This window comes from Erythrolamprus reginae, chromosome 1 (genome assembly GCF_031021105.1).
Source record: "Erythrolamprus reginae isolate rEryReg1 chromosome 1, rEryReg1.hap1, whole genome shotgun sequence".
Classification (NCBI taxonomy): Eukaryota; Metazoa; Chordata; class Lepidosauria; order Squamata; family Dipsadidae; genus Erythrolamprus; species Erythrolamprus reginae.
The window spans coordinates 233521299-233543243 of NC_091950.1; the positions used below are offsets into that span (position 1 = coordinate 233521299).

The window sequence follows — 21945 nt, forward strand, 5'->3', positions numbered from 1 at the left end:
ATTGAATTTGGATGTGACTAAAATATGAATGAAACCAGGCAGTTTACATTTATTACGAACATTGAAGACAAAATTGGTAAAGACCTATTGATGAAGACAAACTTGGTAAAAGGCTACCCTAGACAATGCCACCAATTACCGTAGCTATCTAGGAGAAATTACGCCTAATGAACAGCAAAGTTTCATTCTCTCTGTGGACAAAAATGGATGAGGCGGTATTATACGATACAACTTATTATTTTTTATTTGTTAAATTTATATGCTGCCCATCTCACAATTATGCAGCTCTGAGCAGTTTTGTTCTACAAAATGTTCTTGCCCAGTTTGTACCCCCTTACTAGGAGAGCTGTTCCCCATATGATTTTTCCAATATTACATCTTTGCATGACAAAGCCCAACAATTATTTGCCGTTGATGAAAATGATGGAGTTATATTTTCCTTGTAAGCAGCTAATGGCAATTAAGTGACATGCAGTTACATTATTTATATATACATTTAAACAAATTTACATAGCCACCTAACTGATACATAGGTGACTTTGGGTGGCTTACAAAATTTTAAAATTCCATTATAAATAAAAAACATACTTTGACCTTCCTCCACTCCCCCCCCCCCGACAACAACAGTACAATTAAATCAGCCACTTGATCCATTCATGGTCACCAGGTCCACTGACCAGGCCCATGAAAAGCAACAATTTGTGTGTGTGTGTGTGTGTGTGTTCAACCATATCTCTGGCTGGGGGAGAAGTTCTGTAAAAAGGGGGCACCACCAAGAGGGCCCTTTTTTGAGGTCCTACCACACGAGAATCTAATCAATGGAATCTGTATCTATACCCTGTCTTCCCTTCTTGGTGGCCCAGATAGATAACATTTTCCATCATTTTTGCCTGTTGCAGTCTTCAGAAACAAGTGATGCTCTCCATACCAATCAATCCCAGTTAAGCTGATATGCGTGCCTACGTGTCTGTGAATGTGAATTGGTAGCTAATTACCCATCTTCCCATATCACAAATATTTTTAAATGGTTGCAGATCTTCCGAAGAAAAATTGCTACTGTATAAAAACTAGCTTGTTTGCTACATAACAACTGCATCACAAAATAATTCCATCTCTGATTTATGTGGTGAAGTTGTATACTCCCTACATTGGTAATGTGAAAAGCACTTGGCGTGTAAAAATGGTAACACACTAAGTGCTAATTTAGAGTCATTTGTCTCTTGCAAGATCTGTCATTTTAATTTTCATGAGACAGATTTTTCAAAGAACCTTGCAGTTAGTATATTTAGTAAGAAATATATTTAGTGATTATTCAAACTGAATTTTTGGCATAAGGGATTCATTTATTTTTACAGTGTTAAACATCACCATTAGTATTCAAAGCCCTTGACTGATTGAATTAGATGATTAAGTTTTGTGACTGTATTTTAATTGTATCTAATTGCTTTGATCCAAATATAAAGCTGGAATATGGGGGTTATATTTAGCACATATTTTATAGGAATTGCTTTAACATCTTAGCTGTTGTTTAAATTAGAAGCCTATGTGTTTGTTTTTTCTATTGATTGTTGACTGAAAACACACGTTTAATATCTCTTGAACATTAGATATCTTTAATGTTAGCAAAATGTTTAAAATAATCAATACTTTATTTTTGTAGCATTTAAATAAGACTTACAATACGGATGTTCCTCTAGTTCTGATGAATTCCTTCAACACTGATGAAGATACAAAAAAAATCTTGCAGAAATATAGCCACAGTGGTGTGAAAATCTACACTTTTAATCAAAGCAGGTATTTATACTTCAATTTTAATAATAGCAATAGCTTAGCAATAGCTTTTAGACTTATACTTCACAGTGCTTTATAGCCCTCTCTAAGCAATTTACAGAGTCAGCGTATTGCCCTCCAAAATATGGGTCTTCATTTTACTGACCTTGGATGGATGAAAGTCTGGGTCAATCTTGAGCGTGGTGTGATTCGAACTGCCAAATTGCAGGCAGCAGAAGTAGCCTTCAGGATTGCATTCTGACCACTGCAGAAGTTATGTAATTGCAGAAGAAATAGCATTTAAGGAGGCAGTCAATTGTTATGTAAATAGTAGCAATGAAAATCTTCAATGTGTTATATAGGCTTTAAGCATTAATTTTTAAATTACAAAGAAGACTGTTACATAACTACAATGAATAGAATTGGAAATGAGATGTAGGTGAGAGAATGAGTGTTTTGAGACAATTCTTCTCTTTATGTTTATGGATTCTATTTTCTAATATACTGAAAATGTGAAAAGCTGCATTTGGTCAGAGAATAATAATAATGCTGTGTATTCATTGCATTTTGCTGTTACAGTTTTCTTGTTTCAACTAAATTGAATAGCTGAGATCATTCTTTCTGACATAATTTCCCTTAGTTTTCTGTGATATTTAAAGAGCTTGGTTACAATTCTCCCATGGAAAACCAGCTTTAGTTAGATACGTTTTTAGTAACTTTTGACCTATATATATTTAAATTTGTTTTAAAAATTACAGTTCTTAATTATCAACTACATAGGAGCTTTTTCCCTTTCATCAACATGCTTTAATAAGTAATTAATGATTGGTATTCTCTCCAGATATTGAATTGATCTAGTGGTGCCTCACCTAATGTTTCAGCTGCTACCCTAAGGGCTTGCTTTTCTTTCCAGGTATCCTCGAATTAATAAGGAGTCTTTACTTCCAGTAGCAAAAGATGTATCTTACTCAGGAGAGAACACAGAAGCTTGGTATCCCCCTGGCCATGGAGACATCTATGCAAGTTTCTATAATTCTGGATTGCTAGATACTTTTATTGACGATGGGAGGGAATATATTTTTGTGTCCAACATAGATAATCTTGGCGCTACTGTTGATCTCTATATTCTCAATCATCTAATGAATTCGCCAAATGGAAAAAGATGTGAATTTGTTATGGAAGTCACCAATAAGACAAGGGCAGATGTGAAGGTAAAAATACTTAATTTCAGTTGATTTAATTGTACGTAAAATCTGTATGTTTCAGTTTAATGACAAGGATTGCTAAAATATTCCCCATTTGCAACACGCTGGTCCTCTAGAAATGTAATTAAATAAATAAACAAATCTAATAAATAAATAAATAAATAAATTTCTCCCACACCGTCCTTGGTCTCTGAACCATATCTGCAGATCATTTCTTATGGCAGGAAGCAAGACACATTCTTACTGATAAAAGATATTCATTAGTTACACAATCCACTCTGGAAATGCTAATTCCTTTTCTACCTTTCTCCATGTTGTTAGTGTTTCTGTACATTATGTGTTTCTGTACATAATTTGAGAGGATACTAACTGGGCAAATATCTAATAAAAATGTTTACATTTTTCATTGCTTTTCAGGCCACTTCCAAAGTAGATATGACTTTTTAAAAAGTGTTATTTTTAAAAACAAAAATATGTATGTATGCATGCAGTTATAGTGCTTCTTAAGATGTAGTCTCTTGCTTCTGAATACTGTATTGCATAATAGTTTATTTATTATTATTAGATTTGTATGCCGCCCCTCTCTGAAGACTCGGGGCGGATAATACAGTGCATAAAGAAAAACATAGGAAATGAATCTCCTGGACTTAATACAATAAGGACATTTATAAATAATTAATTATATCGCTGTGAGAAAAATAAAATGAAAGCAACTTTTTGTCCAAGATTAAATCTACTAACCAGTGGACTAAATTATGCCATGGCAAAATATGTGTTGGTTTCAGTAATTGCAACTAGATCCCACTTAAACCAGTGGTATCAAATAATTGTTGTGACCAAAGCCATACATTTCTTTAGACATTTGTTTAGGCACTGTTTCTACCTTTACTTTTGCAGGGTGGTACACTTACACAATATGAAAACAAGCTGAGGCTAGTTGAAATAGCTCAGGTGCCAAAAGCACATGTGGATGAATTCAAGTCTGTTTCAAAATTCAAAATATTCAATACAAACAACCTGTGGGTTTCACTAACTGCAATTAAAAGGCTGCAGGAACAGAATGCTATTGATATGGAAATTATTGTAAATCCAAAGGTAAGCCTGTACATAATTGAAGTCTTGAATTGTGGCATGTGTGCGTGTGAATAACATTATGAATCATCTTGAGCTTATGAACTAGAGAGGCATTTCAAACTTTATTTACATTTATGAATCTGTCTTCAAAATAGTAATTGTAGGAATTTATAAGTGTATCAATCTGGAAAAGTATTTCGAGCACATTAATAATGTTTATTGTTTCTGTAATTTTAGTCTATTATTCTTGGAGGAATGCTTATCTTTTATTTAAAATTCACATTTAATATTTTTTTCAGATAAACTTATTTTTAAAATGTACCATTTTCATTTTATAGATCACAAAATGATCTTTAGGGAACATTTTCATCTCTTTAGGATAACATAATGGGAAATTATGCTCATTTTCATGTTCCTGTCAACACTTAAATCATGAAACAATAACATCTAACTTATGTTCTTTGTTTGTTTGGAGAACTATGGCAGGCAGGGAGGTAAAATAAAACTTGGCTTCCTATTTCCCAAATAGATAGTGGCTGAAGAAAATGCCTTGTATATGCACTGATTTAAATCCCCTGTAATTGGAATAACAGGTTTTGGGAGACATTTTGTTTTCAGGCTTAGCAACCTAAAGTTTCTAAGCTCACTTGAATTGAACTGAGTCTGTAAAACTCAGCTAGCTAACATATCCCATGATCTTGAATATTTTCTCTTCCAGACGTTAGATGGTGGTCTAAATGTTATTCAACTGGAGACTGCGGTTGGTGCTGCTATTAAAAGTTTTGAGAACTCTTTGGGAATAAATGTTCCCCGTAGCCGTTTCTTGCCAGTCAAGACCACGTCTGATCTTCTACTTGTGATGTCTAATCTGTACAGCCTTAATGCTGGATCTCTAACAATGAGTGAGAAACGGGAATTTCCTTCTGTGCCATTGGTCAAGCTGGGGAGCTCTTTCACCAAGGTACATATAACTATTGAATTTTTAAAAATATAGGTGGAAACAGATGTTCAATCTATAAGCTAATAAAAACAGCTCTTGCTAATTACTCTTAAGTGAATAGGAGTGAAATTGATAGTATCCTAAAATGTTCTTTACATGTGATCATCCAGCAATTGCTACTTATTTTTATCAAATCATTCTGGTACTAGCAGTACAAAACTAGTGCTTGAGGTCAGTGCATTATCTAATTTATTGCATGTAACATGTTTTAATTCATTATTCAGATATATCTTGACATTCTTGAGTGACTAACGGTTCTCTAATTGAGTAGATTAAAATACAATAGTAAAATTAAAAATTGTGATTAATCTGATAGGAAAAGTTTTGTGACAATGTAATTCTCATAAAGAACTAATTCTGCAATCTACAGATATAAATCGGTACAATCGGCCATGTAGGACATTACTGTTCATAACAGTGTTATTGCTTCTTTGTTGTTTTATGTGTGAATTGTTATTTAATTGGTTAATTTATAGGCCACTCAGATGACTCTGGCTTCATAAAAGAGCCTCGGTGGTGCAGTGGTTAGAGTGCAGTACTGCAAGCTACTTCTGCTGATCACCAGCTGCCAGCAGTTTTAAAATTAGGATTATAATTCTAATAAATTCTTAAAAGATTATAAAGATAGTAGAGTATTCCCTTTCCTCTTTACCTGTTCATTAAAGTTTTGCCTTCCTTAAATCACTCAATTTTCCCATTCAGGCAAAAGCCAAATTGGTCTAGTGGTTTAAGGCACTAGACTTGAAACTGGGAGATAGTGAGTTCTAGTCCTGCCTTAGCCATGAAAGCCAGCTGGATGACTTTGGGCCGGTCACTCTCTCTCAGCCCAAAATACATCATAGGATTGTTATTGTGGGGAAAACACTCAAATAACACATCCTAGATCTGAATGAATGAAATATTCTCATTGAATACTTTGTTCTATACAAAGTTGAATGTGCTCAACATTGTCAATCAGTGTTGCTTCCTAAGTGGACAGTTTGATTTCACAGAAGTTTGATTTACTTGGAGTTATATTGTGTTGTTTAAGTATTCCCTTTATTTTTTTGAGCAGTGCCTTGAGTTATTTGTAAAAACAATAAAGGTGAGATACAAATAAAGAGGGACAAGAGAGCCATATGAAATACTAAAAAAATAACTTAAAATTACAGATATAGTAGTGAACCCTCAATGAACTGCAGATCAAGCTGTGTTCCAGATTCAAAAGTTGCAACATTTCCTTAAGGCTTGTGCTTTCCAAATTAAGAACTTTGCACTATGGTTTGCAGTATAATTCTTTTGACTACACCTTACGAATTTCATAAATATTGAATCAGAACCTTTGCATTCTCTGTCTTTTTTTAAGGTTCAAGATTTTCTGAGGAGGTTTGAAAGTATCCCAGATATGCTTGAACTGGATCATCTAACTGTTTCAGGGGATGTCACTTTTGGGAAACATGTTGCATTAAAGGTTGGTCAATATGATTAATATTTTAGAAGAATCCCACATTTTTATATACTTGAAATGCTACATTCTCAAGCATCACTGTTTGAAAATAGTGCTAATCTTTAGAAGTCATTGATGCATATTTGCAATATCTGTTTGATATTGGGCATCCAGTAGATTCCTTAAAATTAGTTAATCATATATCTTCAATTACTTAAATAGTGTACAAAACAATCAGAAGCACTCCTGTGCAAATGGCTAGTTTCATGGTTTGAGAGTTTGCACAGCTGATTCAAAAGCTGTTTTGTGCTGTCTCTGCATATGTATGCAAGCAAAGAAATAGTTTCATTTATGAGATGGTTGAAATGTAAGTAGATTTTTTATTTCTAGATCTCATCATATTACCTCTGAAATTTTAAGCTGTTTTTATGTAAATCTATTTCTGCTTGTTCCCATTTAGCAGCCAATTTGTTTAGGTGCCTGAAGACTTCTAAACTCAGTTGCAGATGTCTTCTTTAATTTCTTTATCCTGGCTATCTACTTGGGTTGTTAAGTTATTAACAACTGTCATTAATGTCAGACTAAAATTTTGTTTTCAAATCTTATTGAATTAATTAAGAACAATTATCTTCCATTGTATGCAGCAGAGGAATGAGGCTGGGCTTCTCAGTTTGGACTGTTCTCTGTTATATATTCTGAGAAACGTAAAATATCTTATGCTAGAATTTTTCTTCATTAAAACCAATCAGAGCTAATTAAAATATTAAAAGAAAGAAATAATAAAAAATAAAATTCAATATAATTAAGAGATATATAAACAGATAATATAGCATGAAGGAAATGGGCATAAACAGAGCTTTTAAATATATCGAACTATACAGATACTAAATGGTGGATTCACAAATTAAGAACTGAATTCCATTCATTATGTTCATACCATTTCAACTAAATGTTTCCTTAAAATAAACATTCCTCATTCTTGTAGTTAAAAGAAAAAATGTAAAGAAGTTGGTGAATGTAAAAATGGAATCAGATCAAATTAATTCACTTGAGTAGCACGTATCTGGCTGAAGCAAACAAAATAAATACAGTGATCCCTTGTTTTTCGCGGGGGATGCGTTCCAAGACCACCCATGAAAAACGAATTTCCGTGAATGTTCTGTCTGGGTTTTCCCAGACCTCCACACCCACTGAAAAAATAGCCAGACACTCTGGTAAAATCCAAAAGTAATTTATAGCAGGAAAAAATAAGCACAAAGGAAAACCTGTCTTCACAGCAGACAGGTTACAATACTTTACAACAGGGTCCTGATGTCCAGTCAATTCCAAAAACTTCTTGCTGGCACACCCCCCCAAGGTTTCAAGAGTCCAAGGCACAAACCAGGATTGTAGCCACCAAAGTTCACAGACAGGTCTCACGAATCTCCAAGATAAAACTCCACAAGCCAGGAAGGGTGGGGCCGCCTTTTATCCTTTCCCAAGAGCACCACACCCAAACCCAGCTGTGGCCTCTAATGCTGGAAATATCTAGCCAATTGCGTTCTTCTCTCGTTAGCTCTCCTCTGTCGCATATCTATGAAGTCACTAGCATCTTCCCCCAGGGAATCCAGGCTGCTTGCTGGGGAGAGCTCCCCCTGGTGGAACTCTGGCTGTCCTTCATCTTCAGCCTGGGATTCAGCTTCGTCGTCAGTCTGCCCCTCCTGGTCCTCAGCCTCTGAGCTGGACACCGACAGCAAATCAGCCATTCCCGGAGGGGTCCCAGGCTGAACCACAACAGTGAAGTAGAGGAAAGATATTTTTTAATGTATTTAACAAGTATTTGGACTTTTAAAACTCACCCTTTGCATTAAACAATCATTCTATAATGTTTCTCAGCTGGAACTACATGTGATATCCCACCAGTTTCTTTAATAGAGTACAGTAATACTGTAGAAGAATTTTATGAATTTTTAATGGATTTAAAATTTTCAATGGATTTAATAGATTTAAGCCCCCTTTGAAAACCCATGAAGTAGCAAATACGCGAAAGATGAACCACGAAGTAGCGAGGGATTACTGTAATCCAGAATCAGGTATCTCCAAATTAATAACATTCTTACTATATAATTGCACTAAAATAGTTTTAAAACTTCCTTGTTAATTTTATTATGGGTCAGACACGATTTTCAAAATACAACATATAATACAAATTACAGTGTTGCTCATATGCTAAAACTGCCTGAAGCCTTCTATACCTTGCTGTCAACAATGCAGATATTCTACAGGCTAAATAGGTCTTCCAAAAGTAAACGGCAAAAAAAGCTGCACATAGAATTCTTCTGGATGAAATGGACTAAGAAGTAGTGTTGGGCGAATGCGTTGAAGTTCAGGTTTGGCGGGTTCAGCCAGACTTGACGTCGGAGTTCAGGTTCGGGCCCCCGAACTCGGGCCGAACTTGAACCCCAACCTGAACCCCAACCCCTCTGGCCTGGCGGGAGGTGAAGCACTTGGGGGGAGGTCAGGCTCCGGGTCTGGAGTCGCCCTCCTGTCCCTCCCAAGCCGAGTCGGCGGCTTGAGCCTGAGAGCCCTCCCCACCTCCCCCTCCCGCTCACCGCCTGCTTGAAGCTGCCGGCCGGGATCCTGAATAGCCACCCGGCAGAACCTGCCTCCCCACTCCTCTGGCCCGGCATGAGGCGAAGTGCTCGACGGGAGGTCAGGCTCCTTTCCCCAGGGGCTCAGTGGGGAGAAAGTCCTGACGCCGTGCCTCTGTCTTTGCAGCTGGCTGGAGAGCCGCGGTGGAACAAGCGAGAGACTCCTTCCAGGATCAGGCGCGGCTCTTACCCACCCCTGGCGGGGGACCAAGCAAATGGGAAATGGGATTCCCCATGTCCTTTTGCTTGCACCCCCCCCTTTGTGTTCCAAAGGTTCGGATTCCCTCCACCCTTTTAAAGCCCTTCAGGGGCGGAGCCCTCTCCATCTCTCACTCCTGCCCACTGCCCGCCTGAAGCTGCCAGCCGGGATCCTGAATAGTCAGCATGTGCAGAACGCCTCGCCTCCCCCCCCCGCAGCTGCAATAGTATCGCGGTGTTCGAATGCCGAACCTGAACACAGACTTCTGGAAAAGTCCGGGATTGGGTTTGGTATACCGAACCCGGCCAAATTCGGCACGGACCCAAACTATGCAAGTTCGGCTCACTCAACACTACTAAGAAGAGGTGTTAATAACTCATTGTGTGCATTTAGGTAAAAATTGCAACATAGCAGCTTATGATCCTGTGATTTAGTGTTTCATCTTTTGGGTACAGAGCTTTTCCACCTAGAGAATTTTAGAGTTCTTACCCTCCATCACTGCTGTTGTCAAGATCTTAAAGATCTTCAGAGAAGGGTGGCATACAAGTCTAATAAATAATAATAATAATAATAATAATAATAATAATAATAATAATAATAATAATAATAGAAATACTATATAGGGCTTTCAAAAATTTGTCATTAGTAAATTGGGCCAAATACAACGGTGACTAAAATCAGAATTCGCTCTGCCCCAATTTTGCTCTAGAAGACATCTTGTTGTAATTCTTTTTAAAATTCTCTATCATGAACTGTTCAAAGTGCATCGGCATCTCATTCAATTGAGTGAGCTTTATATAATATTCCATGAAAATTAATTATCTGATTGGATAATTATTGGGGCTCTGAATGCAAGCTTTTAGCTACAATTTGAGAGCATATAGCCAATTTTCTATTTTGAGTTTTGTACATTCTGCATCTAAAGAGAGCAAAATGTATTTTGCTACCTGAAGTAGCAAAAGTAGGAAGCTAGTTTTGTTTCTTATAATTGACACCTACATTAGATTTAACTGCTTCATAGAGGAACTGTGCTGTGCTTCAGAAAGTTTCAAAGTAATTGGTACACACTGGTTCCCTCTAGAGAAAAAGAGAGGCTTGTTCATTTATTCAATGTATACAGCAACTCATTTCACATTGGCGAATCTGGGAAATTCATATACAGTACTTAAAAACAGAAAATGAAGGAAAAGTTAAAACTTAATGTGTGGGAGAGTGGAATCCATATAATGATTAACAATACAATTGGATCCCCAATTATCTGATCCCCAATACTGGATTCCCAGGCATGATGACAAAGCCATGTCTTGATAGGCTCCTGAAAGGCCAGCAGTGTCCAGGCCACTCTATGAGAGTGGATGCTATGGCTCTCCCCTCCTGTGTCCTTCAGATGACATTCCTTTGCAAATGGACTCATGCCTCTCCTGCCAACTCTGATAGGACAAGTAGATGGAGCTGGGGAGAGGGGCTGCCTCAAATAATCTGGCATCATGCCATGTAGAACTTGTTGCTGAACCCTTCTGAGTATTCAGAGCAATCTGAGAAGTAGGAGCATGTCACTTCCCTGAATCGTAGAGCATATAACCCAGGTACTCGTTCAAGTATGCACCTTTTAGGGTTCAAGGGAACTTTTTATATAGAATGGGACAACTGGCTAACACACTGCGGGCAACCCACCATGGCCAACTTGCTGCGGGACAATTTAACAATTCTATTTATTTAAAATAAAAAATGTTTTTGCAATTCACATTTCATTCTGAACCTCCTTTTGCATGCTTTTCAAAATCATTGTATTCCACTATTTCTTCGATATTAGTGTAAATCTTGTCCCACAGACTGTTGGTTGTGGTGAATTGTTATAGACCTCTTTTTATAGCCTTTGTTTCTTAGTTATATAACCTTTGTTTAGAACCTTTGTTTCTTAGTTAAAATGTAATGGACTAGTGCTCCTATGGTTCTGTTAAGACTTATTTATTTATTAAATTTGTATGCCACCCCTCTCCGTAGACTCGGGGCGGCTTGCCAGTGTCTGTGATAATAGAATGGCATTGTTTATAGTTTTTAAATTAAAAGAGTGCTCTATTTATCTTTTGAAGAAAGGATTTAACAAGGAAGGCACTTGCTGTATGGAATGTCCTTTTTCAAATTGGCTGTTCTAAATGAATTTTGCAGTTTTGAATTTTACTGGAAGAAATAGCAATTAAAGAGGAATACAAAAAGCAGTGTAATTAATTATGTTATTAGTCCTCTTAGATGTGGAAAAAAGTAATAAATCCCAGTTAGAGATATTTCAGAAAGAAAAAGTTCAGAAATTCAGAATACATGAAAATGTAATAAGATTAAAACCTGTTAAGTTCTGCATCAATGATTTTCATCATATTTGCCTGATGCAAGCTGCTTCAGACCAGGTGGTGGAACTCTTGAAGATGTGTAAGTTCATTTCTCAGGAACAGAGTAACAAGGGAAAACTGGCTGGGGAAATAAAATCTTTGCTGCTATAATGATTGATTCCAAGATTAATCTTGGATTCAGATATATACATTCAAAGCTATTCTGATCTAATTCTGCTAATTTTAGAAAACATCTTGGGACTGCAATTAAATACACATTTCTCAAATATAACTGAGAGTTCTGTAAAACCAGGACATTGGAATTTCTGTAATGAAACAGCATGTGTTTTGTTCATGTTATAGGATAAATTGTAAGGAGTTCAATATCAGTACTTCATGAAATGTGATTGCTTCAGAATTAATGAAATGTAAATTGAATTTAGAATTTAGGCAGCTCACCAGAACCTTCCTATTTTTTATATACACAGGGAACTGTCATAATTATTGCAAACCATGGTGACAGGATTGACATCCCCCCTGGAGCGGTTCTGGAGAACAAAATAGTCTCGGGCAATCTTCGGATCCTAGACCACTGAGCTGCTATGATCTTCATGAAACATAGTTTCACAAATGGAAGAATATATAGGCATTAAGATTTGTATACAATCACTCTTTGGTTCTTACAGTATTATTTCTGTAATCCCTTTTAATTGAGAAAACTAAGAAAGGCAAACATTTAAATAACTCAGTAATTCAATTAATATAATCTAAAGTGCAATATTGCTGATACTCAATGACTTTTGAACTGCTTTTAACAGAAAAAGCTGTGAAACAATATGCTGTTAACTATTAAACACAACTACATTATGAAGTACTTTTTGTTACTATAGCAGGTATATCTAGAATGTTATTTGCCTTTCTGTACTTCAAACTCTGCTATTCACAGTAACCTCACCCTCTTCACAGGATGGTTCAGTACCTCATGTGGACTGTTTTCTCCTGTTTACCCAAAGAAAAGGCACCTGAAACATTTGAATAATTGTTTCTCATCCTGCATCTATCCTGTTATTACTTAAAACATTAGTTTACTTTTAAATACTGAACAGATTGCCTTCTTCATTATACTCATATTAACAGAATAAAATGTGTTGAGGCAAAGGAGGAAATGAATTCCATATTTGTACAGCTACTGAAATAAAGAAAATCAAGTCCCCAGTTTGGATATCGTTTTTTGTTGGTAATAATGTTAGGAAATAAGTTAAACAGTTCATTTTAAGAGTTTTATTTTGATTGACAGTGATTTCTGCTAATGTTAACAGATAGGCATGCCTGTTTAAAAAAAAGCCATAGGCACACAAAACATGGTAGACTGTTGTTGTACATAATCATCACAAGAGTAGGCACTCACTGGATTTAGATAAAAATGCTGTGAGGTGAAATACACAGGCACTTTATTACTTTATAACAGGCAGGTACCAGCCTGAAAGCATTAAAAATGTTATAAATGAATACCCCTTAAACCGCTGCTTTTATGGGTATATTTATTTCTATGCACCCTTGAAATATTTTAATTGGGGTATGGGTGGGAAAGACTTGGAGGTAAATGTTACATGGAAACTGGTCAATTTACACTGTTGTAATCACCTTCCTTTGTTGTTTAAAACAAATACTCTTGAACTGCCTTTCCAGTTTACCCTTATAAGAACTGGGCAAACTTTAAAACTTCATTTTAAGATACAGGAAATATTTCAAACATTGTTTCCTGATGAGAATACGTAATTCAGTTGAAAAAAAAATACTTTGGAACGTGAACGCACCTTAACAAATCCAAAGTTATGTAGGTAATCAAGAATTTATAGAAACATCTGTAAAAAAATAATTTTAACAGTATACTTTTATAGTGAAAACATTTTCAAGGTTTCAACAGCAAAAAATTTCAAACTGTACCATCATTAAATAAGGTGAGACACCACATGAATTTCATTGCACTAGAGGAAGTGCAAAGCATCTTTTTAATATAAAGACTTACAGAGCACTCTCTAGACAACAGCTGTGTTACAGCTATGAATTCTTTTGGATTTGGTCCAAAGAAACCTGAGTCTGGTTCCAGATAGAATGAAGAAACTGCGCAAAGAACTGCTGTTGCTTTTCTTGCAAAAAGGGTTCATTCCTACAGCTACGTTCGAACACATTTCAAGAGTGTTTCTTCTTCAGTTTGCAAGAATCCATCTTCTGCAAAGAAGAAATCATTCCAATGGGAAGTGGCACGCTGTTAGTCACCTCTTCTGTTCCCAGATTTCAGCCATGTTTAAGTCAAGAGTCTGAAGCCCTTTCAGTGCTTGGAGGTTTCCAGTGTAAAAAGCTACATCAGCTGTAACCAATCTATGCAGAACAGAAATAAACATTCAGGAAATACATTTCCAATCCATGTAGAGGCTGATGCCATTTAAAATATATGTCGAAAACGAATCCATTTGTTATAAGACTAACATCATGTGTTTTATGCCGGTAACTATTAGAATATAAATCACTTAGTAAACAGCATCATCTTTTGTTGGACATGTTATTAGCAGAAAGTTTTAAAGGAAAATATTAAAAGAGTTGTGAGGCCATTCTATTTGGCTAATTTTTCTACCCAAATCCAATTTTTATCAATTAACTTTATCAATTGGATGATCCCAGCCTCAACTAATTAATTACACATCTGGTTTCAGTATGGGGGAACTCTCCAGAAAAAAAATGGAATGAGTTTTAGCGTTTTTTTGAAAGTATATATTTGTGCATTCAAATGTATAATTTTTTTAAAAAAATATTTCACTACAAAATTATAACTATTGAAATAGAGAAAATCTCCCCAAGCCCATGTTTTATTAATTGCAACTAAAGAAGAAATAAAACCAGTAAAATATAAATAGCAATAATAATCAGTGTTGAAAATTAACATAGATGTGAAACCTGTTACTTAAAAAAAAATTAATCGTGGAATCCTTAAGAGATGAATCTCTCAAGAGAAAATTGGGTTTGTGTGAGTGAGCTCCTGACCAACACACCAGTCTCTCACAAAACCCCATCAAGCACAGGATAAAAATGCCCACTGTAGATGGATGCTTCCAATCTCCAGCATTTTCAGATTGCATAACAGTGGAATATGGGAGATATAGGTGCTGAAAGTACCAGTAAGGCCCTTATTCTAGTCCAAAGAATATAGACTTTTATATACCACAAAGAATAGATTACTTCAGACAGCATAGCTGGGTTTGAAATTGGCAGGCTGCAATAGACTGAGAGATGGTACATAGGCTTACTCCATCAGCAGAGCTGATGACTGTAGAGCTGATGACCTATCCTAACTAATTGTTATAAAGACTTTTGTAATGTTAAGAAGTGATATCCAAATTGATTTTCAGTTTCCTTCCCATCCCTAGGATGGGGAGAAGGGAGAGCAATAAAATTAGGGCTGTAACTCAAATCAGTGGTGCAATTGAAGGATCAGATGATGGGATGTATGTACAAATGAGGCCCTGGGGATCAGAGGAAGGGTCACATGTGAAGATAAGACTGGAGTGTGGATGGAATGGACATGAGAGTGAGAAATATGAATTCTGGTCATTTTCTCTTGTCTTCATTTCTTTGTCTTACAACAAACAATTAAGGACTTTGTTCTCTCCTGTCTTCTCTCTCTGCAAAAGGAGGCGGGGATTGTAGGGGTGCTTCCTCAGACAAAGACTTAAAACTTCTTTTACTTTTCTCTGTGGGAGGGCGGGGGGGGGGTCATGGGTGTTGCCTTGAGCTGCTCTGCAATAGCACCTCACCTACCAGCCAGGATATTAGACACAATAATAGCTCACGTATAGGAACCCCCACCCCCCAAAACCACAGAGCTTTGCAAGATACCCCTGACCTGGGGTGAAAAACAGGTGACGTGACATTTCACTGTTTAGCATATCAAGCATAATGGTTTAGGGGGCCGAAATCCAAATAACCAATCAATATATGTTATGCATGTATTATTAGGAGAAGGGCAACAGGTTTAGGTTTAGGTTTATTGGATTTATATGCCGCCCCTCCGCAAACTTGGGGCGGCTCACAACAATAATAAAAAAACAATACAGTACATAATACCAAATCCAATGCCCACCCATCTAGTTACAATTTAAATTAATAATCTCCTAAAAACAGTATATATAAAAAATAGGCACACAGTCAATCAATCAACAAAACAACATGGGCAAGGGGGAGGTGTTTTAGTTCCCCCATGCCTGACGGCAAAGGTGGGTCTTAAGGAGTTTACGAAAGGCAGGGAGGGTGGGGGCAATCCTAATCTCAGGGGGGAGCTGGTTCCAGAGGGTCGGGGCCCCCACAGAGAAGGCTCTTCCCCTGGGTCCCGCCAGACGACATTGTTTAGTCGACGGGACCCGGAGAAGGCCAACTCTGTGGGACCTAACCGGTCGCTGGGATTGAATACAACCATTCCTTGATTATAAAAATTGCTGTAAGATCCTAATCTGGTACCTTGGTTAGCTTTCGAACCAGGGTCCTTATATTTTAGTACCAAAATAAACATATAATTCTGTATCACACCTTGTGTCAGGTGACTTGAGTTTGACACCAAGCAAGAGCCCAGTTTTGGGGACAAGCCAATCCTAAATTTATTAGTTTTCACATAGCCTAATAGAAATTAGGCGTTGCAACCCAAAAGCATAGGAGCTATACATGATATGAGTGGTAGCAAGGGAAAGGAAGGCAGTTGCCTCTTTGCCAGAGTGCTTGAAAATGCTGGTTTCATAGCATGTGAGGGAGAAGAGCCACTTTAATGTGGGAGCAAATATTTGAGAGTATCTTAGTCCCTCCTGCCCCTTTATAAGATGGAGCGGTGTTGGTAAACTTCTTCTGCATAACAGACATAGTCCTTTGTAGAGAGGTTTTTTCCCCTTTACTTCTGGAGAAAGCATTCAAATCCTCCCAGAACTCTGAACATCTGCATATCAACTTGAAAAGCCCTGCATTTGGAAATGAACAGTCATAGTTTGACTGATAAAATCAGGAAGCTCCTCCTGATTCAATAACCTCCTTCCTTAAACTTTAACCATAGGTATGCTCCTGTCCCTTGCGACAATGGAGAATAAGTCGACCTGCTCTTTTGTGCAACAACTTTTTATCTATTTCAAGGTTGACATCATATATTTTCTCTAAGATAAAAACATGGTGAAAGATGCTTTAGCCACCTCTCATAAGGGTTTAATTCATCACCTCAGCAACTCTCCTCAGAACTTGCTCCTGTTTTTCAATGTTCTTCTTGAACTATGAACTTCTTGAACACTAAATTTCTTCAACTATTGAATCAAAGTTGGACACAATATTGCAAATGGGATCTCAGGAGCAGATAGGTGTGTGGTTAAGTAAATTAAGTCTAGTGCAAAAGTGAAGGAGGGGAGAGAAATACAATTAAGATATTCTTTTTATGCTGTAACAAAATATGTACCCCAAAACTAAGTAATAATTTTATTGTAACATACCCATTTTGAGGTCCTCCATCATTGACTACATTTAAGTGGGCCAACTGTCTCTTTAAGTAAAATTTGTAACTTGCATTAATTCTTAAAAATAACATCTACAAGATAATACAAAAATTAAGAGTAAGAAATTATTCTGAAAAATCAATAACTAGCAATAAAACCAAGTCACTATATAAATTTGCAGTTTAAGCAGCAAGCATTCTTGTTTCTAAAGGAGAGTCTACTGCCATGGAAACAGTGTGAGAAACAAGCACATTTATGTTCTTAGGAAAAAGAAAATACCAATGAAATTACAGAGCAATAATCAGATGTGCAAATATTCTGACACTGAACAAGTGATTAAAACATGTACAGTAATTTGATAAAAAGATGGGGGGTTTGGTCAAAATTAACTCTATTTGTTATAGAAAAATGTGAATTTCAGTTTGCCTGTCAGGGTTATTTTTGAGGTGAAATAATGTTCTCAGGAGGTAAGATATTTACAATCTAAATATCTAAATGTCTATCTCTTATCTCTACAGTAATTTTATAATTCTGACTTTCTGCTCACTGACTTTTACTCCCCTTTTTCTTATCCTCTCAACAATTGGTTATCCTAAATGTTCCTCCCTCAACACAAGACCAGACATACCTGATAAAGTGAACACATCTGATCAAGTGATCCTGAAATGTTTAATATTAATAGTAGCACAAGATGTTTAGTTTTTGTTCTTACAAAGAGGATAATGGAACTGCATTAGAATTGTGCAGTGTACTGTATCTGCTGTCTATAAATTTAGGAAAAGATGTAATTGTATTAAAGAACTGCAAGTCCTATATTCATATTCTTGCTTGTTCACAATCTCCTATTTTTGAAATCAAATCTGAAACATTGCATCTCTCAATTTCTAATAATCTACTCTTTCAACTTAGACAAGCAAGTATGCCAAAAATTAGATAAAGCAGCATAAGAATATGTTTAAATACTTTATGTGCTACCAGAAGAAATGTTTTGTCAATATTCACACATGAGCTATAGCAATAGCACTTAGATTTATATACTGCTTCACTGTGCTTTACAGCCCTCTCTAAGTGGTTTACAGAGTCAGCGTATTTCCCCCAACAATCTGGATCCTCATTTTGCCAACTTCGGAAGAATGGAAGGTTGAGTCAACCTTGTGCCTGGTGAGATTCAAACTGCCAAACTTCAAGCAGCTGGAGGTAAGCAGAAATAGCCTGCAGTACTGCATTCTAACCACTGCGCCATCATAGCTAAATTAAACTTAACTAATTATTAATTTACTTATTTTATGATATGAATGGATCATCTACCAACATGCAGAGAGTAATAAAATATATGTTTTAAAGTAAGGGAACCCCAAAATACTATATTTGGAAAAAGTCGAGAAAAGAGATCAACCCCATTTTTCTTCCCATCACATAGTTTCTTAACTGAAGATATTCTTGCTTGGTTCAGATTAGACAAAGCACTTTTTATTTTGATTTCCTCTTTTAGTGTTACATGAATTATGGATCATCCAACAGTCAAACACAATATTTAAAAGGTCATTAATATTGTGTACCATGACCCCATTCAGTTTCTTAAACATTTGGAAGAACATTTATGACAGTTTCTCAGCAACTGATCAACCATCCCAAATGGCTCACCTGTGTTTGTTCCTCAGGAAGCAGGTCATATATTGCTTCATGCATCTTTGCCATCTGCTTACAAATATTCCTGAAGCACACAGAAGGTACTGGGGCTTTCACTTCATACTGAAAATACAAACGGGGGGCGTCACTTAATTTCTCTTCTGGATTTTGATTACCAACTTATTTATAAGAGGAAAAGATGGGAATAGAGTCATTGTAGTAATTTTTCCATTCACCTCACTCTATGAATCTGTTTTCTTTTGTGCAGGCCTCTTATGCAAAAATAGTGCTACATGCCTGTTCTCTGAAGTTTGGGCCACATGAACTCTTACTATGAGTTAGAGGTGTTGTGCCACTCCCTGTTCGGGGAGTGGCACAACCCCCTATAGTGGGTTTAGTAGTGGGTATTTCCCCCACTCACTGAACCAGGAGCAAAGGCCGTCTGGCCACACCCCGAAACCGGCTCTCTCGGCAGCGCTATAGGCACCACCATCTTGTTTTTGGCTTCTAGGCACACGCAGCTTTTTTTGGCTTCTGTGCACGCACAGAAGTTTGATTTTCGGCACTGTGCATGGGTGCCCAGATGGCAAGGCCATGCGACATGCAATGCACAGACACCCATGCGGCACAGGAGGAAGCAAACTGCTGGCGAAGTAAGTTAGAACACCCCCCCGAGTTATGGGTATGAGCAATGCTCCAGGGAAGCTGGTGTTGTGGCTGCCATTATTCCACAAATATTGAAAGAACTGGTTTACCTTTTCTGTTTTAGGTGGGAAATATATAGATTATGTTTATAAAAAGAAAGTTGGCCTTCTTCGGGTCCCGTCGACTAAACAATGTCGTCTGGCGGGACCCAGGGGAAGAGCCTTCTCTGTGGTGGCTCCGACCCTCTGGAACCAGCTCCCCCTTGAGATTAGGATTGCCCCCACCCTCCTTGCCTTTCGCAAACTCCTTAAAACCCACCTCTGCCGTCAGGCATGGGGGAACTGAATCATCTCCCCTTGCCCATGTTGTTTTGGTGTTGGATTGATTGTGTGCTTGTTTTTTAATATTCTGGGGTTGTTTTTATGAATTTCTTTTAGCTTAAATTGTAATTGGATTGGTGGGTATTGGATTTGTTACTATGTACTGTTTTGTCATTGTTGTGAGCCGCACCGAGTCTGCGGAGAGGGGCGGCATATAAATCCAATAAATCTAATCTAATCTAATCTAATCTAATCTAATAACTATCTTACTGGCATGAAGCAATAGTACAAGGATAATTAATTTTTAAGATAGTATTAAGATCGTTTTTAAAATAGCATCTCCTGGCACATATCATTAAGAATGCTAAAAGAAAAGGGGAGGGAAAATACAACTCAAGTATCAAGTTTAAGTAATAAGCAAAATGAAGAACAAATTAAGCAATATCATTCCACCCTCAGATTATTATTACCTTGGAAAGCAATTTGTCAAACAAGGTATCCATTATGGCTACAAGTTTAGTGGAAATTTCTGCTATGTGGTCATGGTAATCCTGGAATAAAAGCATGATTATTATTCATATTAGGTCAGACTTTGTCCTTGTGATAAATATCTATAAAACTTAAAGTAAAACTAAAGACGATTTCTTTCTGCCCTCCCCCCCCAAATTTATTTACACTCGGTTTTTTTGTTGTTTTAACGGCAGTTTGGAAAAAAGCAAAAAACAATTCTTAAGCTGTTATAGAAGGTACAGTATATGAAACTGCCTTTTCCTTAAATATTTGGCTGTTTCTTTTTCACATTTTAAACAAATGAGATAAATGATTGCTCTCTTCCAAGCACTCCTTCCAAGGATTGTAACATCTGGGAATCTTTTCTCACTTCCCAAGAAATCTGGATGGAAATGAACAAGCCTGTTTCTTATTAAATCCTTGAATGGATAGAGAAATCCACCCAAGGAGGACAGCATATTGTTTCACTTACAACAGAGTATAATGTGTAAGTTTTGGGTGTTCAAAAGAACATCTCCGACCTGGAAGCTCTTCTGCCTGACAGGCCAGTCACACAGGGAGGCAAGACAAAAACACACACAGAGTGACTGGAAACACAAAATATATTGCTGTACAAATTGGCTAAGAACTGCAATGATGGCAGAAGAATGTTTGTTTATGACCCAAAGGTCAGGGTTAAAGGCCAAGCCAGCAATGAATGTCTCAAAACCCCCCAAGGTTTGTCAAGAATGCCTCCAAAATGGGCTGCGGTGACTCTGTTGTTTCCAGAGCTACAGTTTTCCAAACATAAGTGTCCAAAAACTGGGTTTGTTTGTCCAAAGATGCAAAATGTCAGTTTAGGGAACACTCCTATGAAGAGTTCGCCCACAAGACCTCCCCTTTTAAGCCTGCTGCAAGATTCCCTAACTGCACTCACCTGTGATTTAAGATCCTCTGCGTCTGCGCAGTTGCTTCTGGCGTCCCATCATCCTGTGCACCCGGACATTGAGAATGGGGTCATTAATCACCCCCTCCTCATCTGACCCAGATGAGGCTTTAATCGGGGGGGGGGGGGTTCCACAGGCACTGCAGGGGCCTCCACCTCTCCTGCACCTTCAGCTTCCATCTCTCCTTCCCCCTCACTGTCTGAACCCTCCGAGAGCCACACAGGTCTCCAGTGCTCCGACGAACCCGATGCTCTGACGAACCCTGCTCCTCTGGTTCAAAGTCTGCCACCAGAGGAGCTGGCCGTGAGCCAACCACAACAGAAGCATTGACATTGCGGTCTTTTTTTTTTTTAAGGAAGCACATAACATACTTTGAGAAGCCAAATGCTCCTTTTTTTTGGTTGGTTTTAAGAACATTCAGTCAGAAAGTAATTAGAAAAATACCTTGGTAATATGGTCAAAATGCCTAAGCATGCTGAACTGTTTAGGCTGCAGGCGAACTTCAAAGTGAGCCCTGATAACAGGAATGTAGTAGACTATAAGCTGTAGGCAGCGTGACGAAAGAGCTAAAAATTGAAGAAACAAAAGGAAAATCACAAGAGAAGAGTTTCACTTTATACTAATAGACATTTTTCAAAGCCAGATGTACAACCACTAATTCAGCAGCTGTTCAAATCTAACCAGTGCTGAACAAGTAGTACTTCAACCGATCCTCCAAGGCACCCCTGTTGTCACATGATCATGATCTAAGCACTCGGTGTCAAC

General features: G+C 37.4%; 2 protein-coding genes across 5 annotated transcripts in view; one reads left to right on the forward strand and one right to left on the reverse strand.

Moving 5' to 3' along the window:
• Positions 1–12846, forward strand: part of UGP2 (UDP-glucose pyrophosphorylase 2) — a 34027-nt gene extending 21181 nt beyond the window's left edge. For all 3 annotated transcript variants that reach the window (XM_070732573.1, XM_070732572.1, XM_070732571.1), the window contains exons 5-10: positions 1661–1794; positions 2684–2981; positions 3873–4070; positions 4768–5010; positions 6395–6499; positions 12120–12846. In XM_070732573.1, coding sequence (XP_070588674.1) covers positions 1661–1794; positions 2684–2981; positions 3873–4070; positions 4768–5010; positions 6395–6499; positions 12120–12227 — 1086 coding nt within the window. In that variant the 3' untranslated portion in view covers positions 12228–12846. The remainder of the gene's footprint in view (positions 1–1660; positions 1795–2683; positions 2982–3872; positions 4071–4767; positions 5011–6394; positions 6500–12119) is intronic.
• A 51-nt stretch (positions 12847–12897) lies between these two features.
• VPS54 (VPS54 subunit of GARP complex) overlaps positions 12898–21945 on the reverse strand; it is a 50230-nt gene continuing 41182 nt past the window's right edge. For both annotated transcript variants that reach the window (XM_070732569.1, XM_070732570.1), the window contains 5 exons: positions 21625–21746; positions 20215–20295; positions 18795–18902; positions 17148–17242; positions 12898–14013 (listed from right to left, as the gene is read on the reverse strand). In XM_070732569.1, coding sequence (XP_070588670.1) covers positions 13908–14013; positions 17148–17242; positions 18795–18902; positions 20215–20295; positions 21625–21746 — 512 coding nt within the window. In that variant the 3' untranslated portion in view covers positions 12898–13907. The remainder of the gene's footprint in view (positions 14014–17147; positions 17243–18794; positions 18903–20214; positions 20296–21624; positions 21747–21945) is intronic.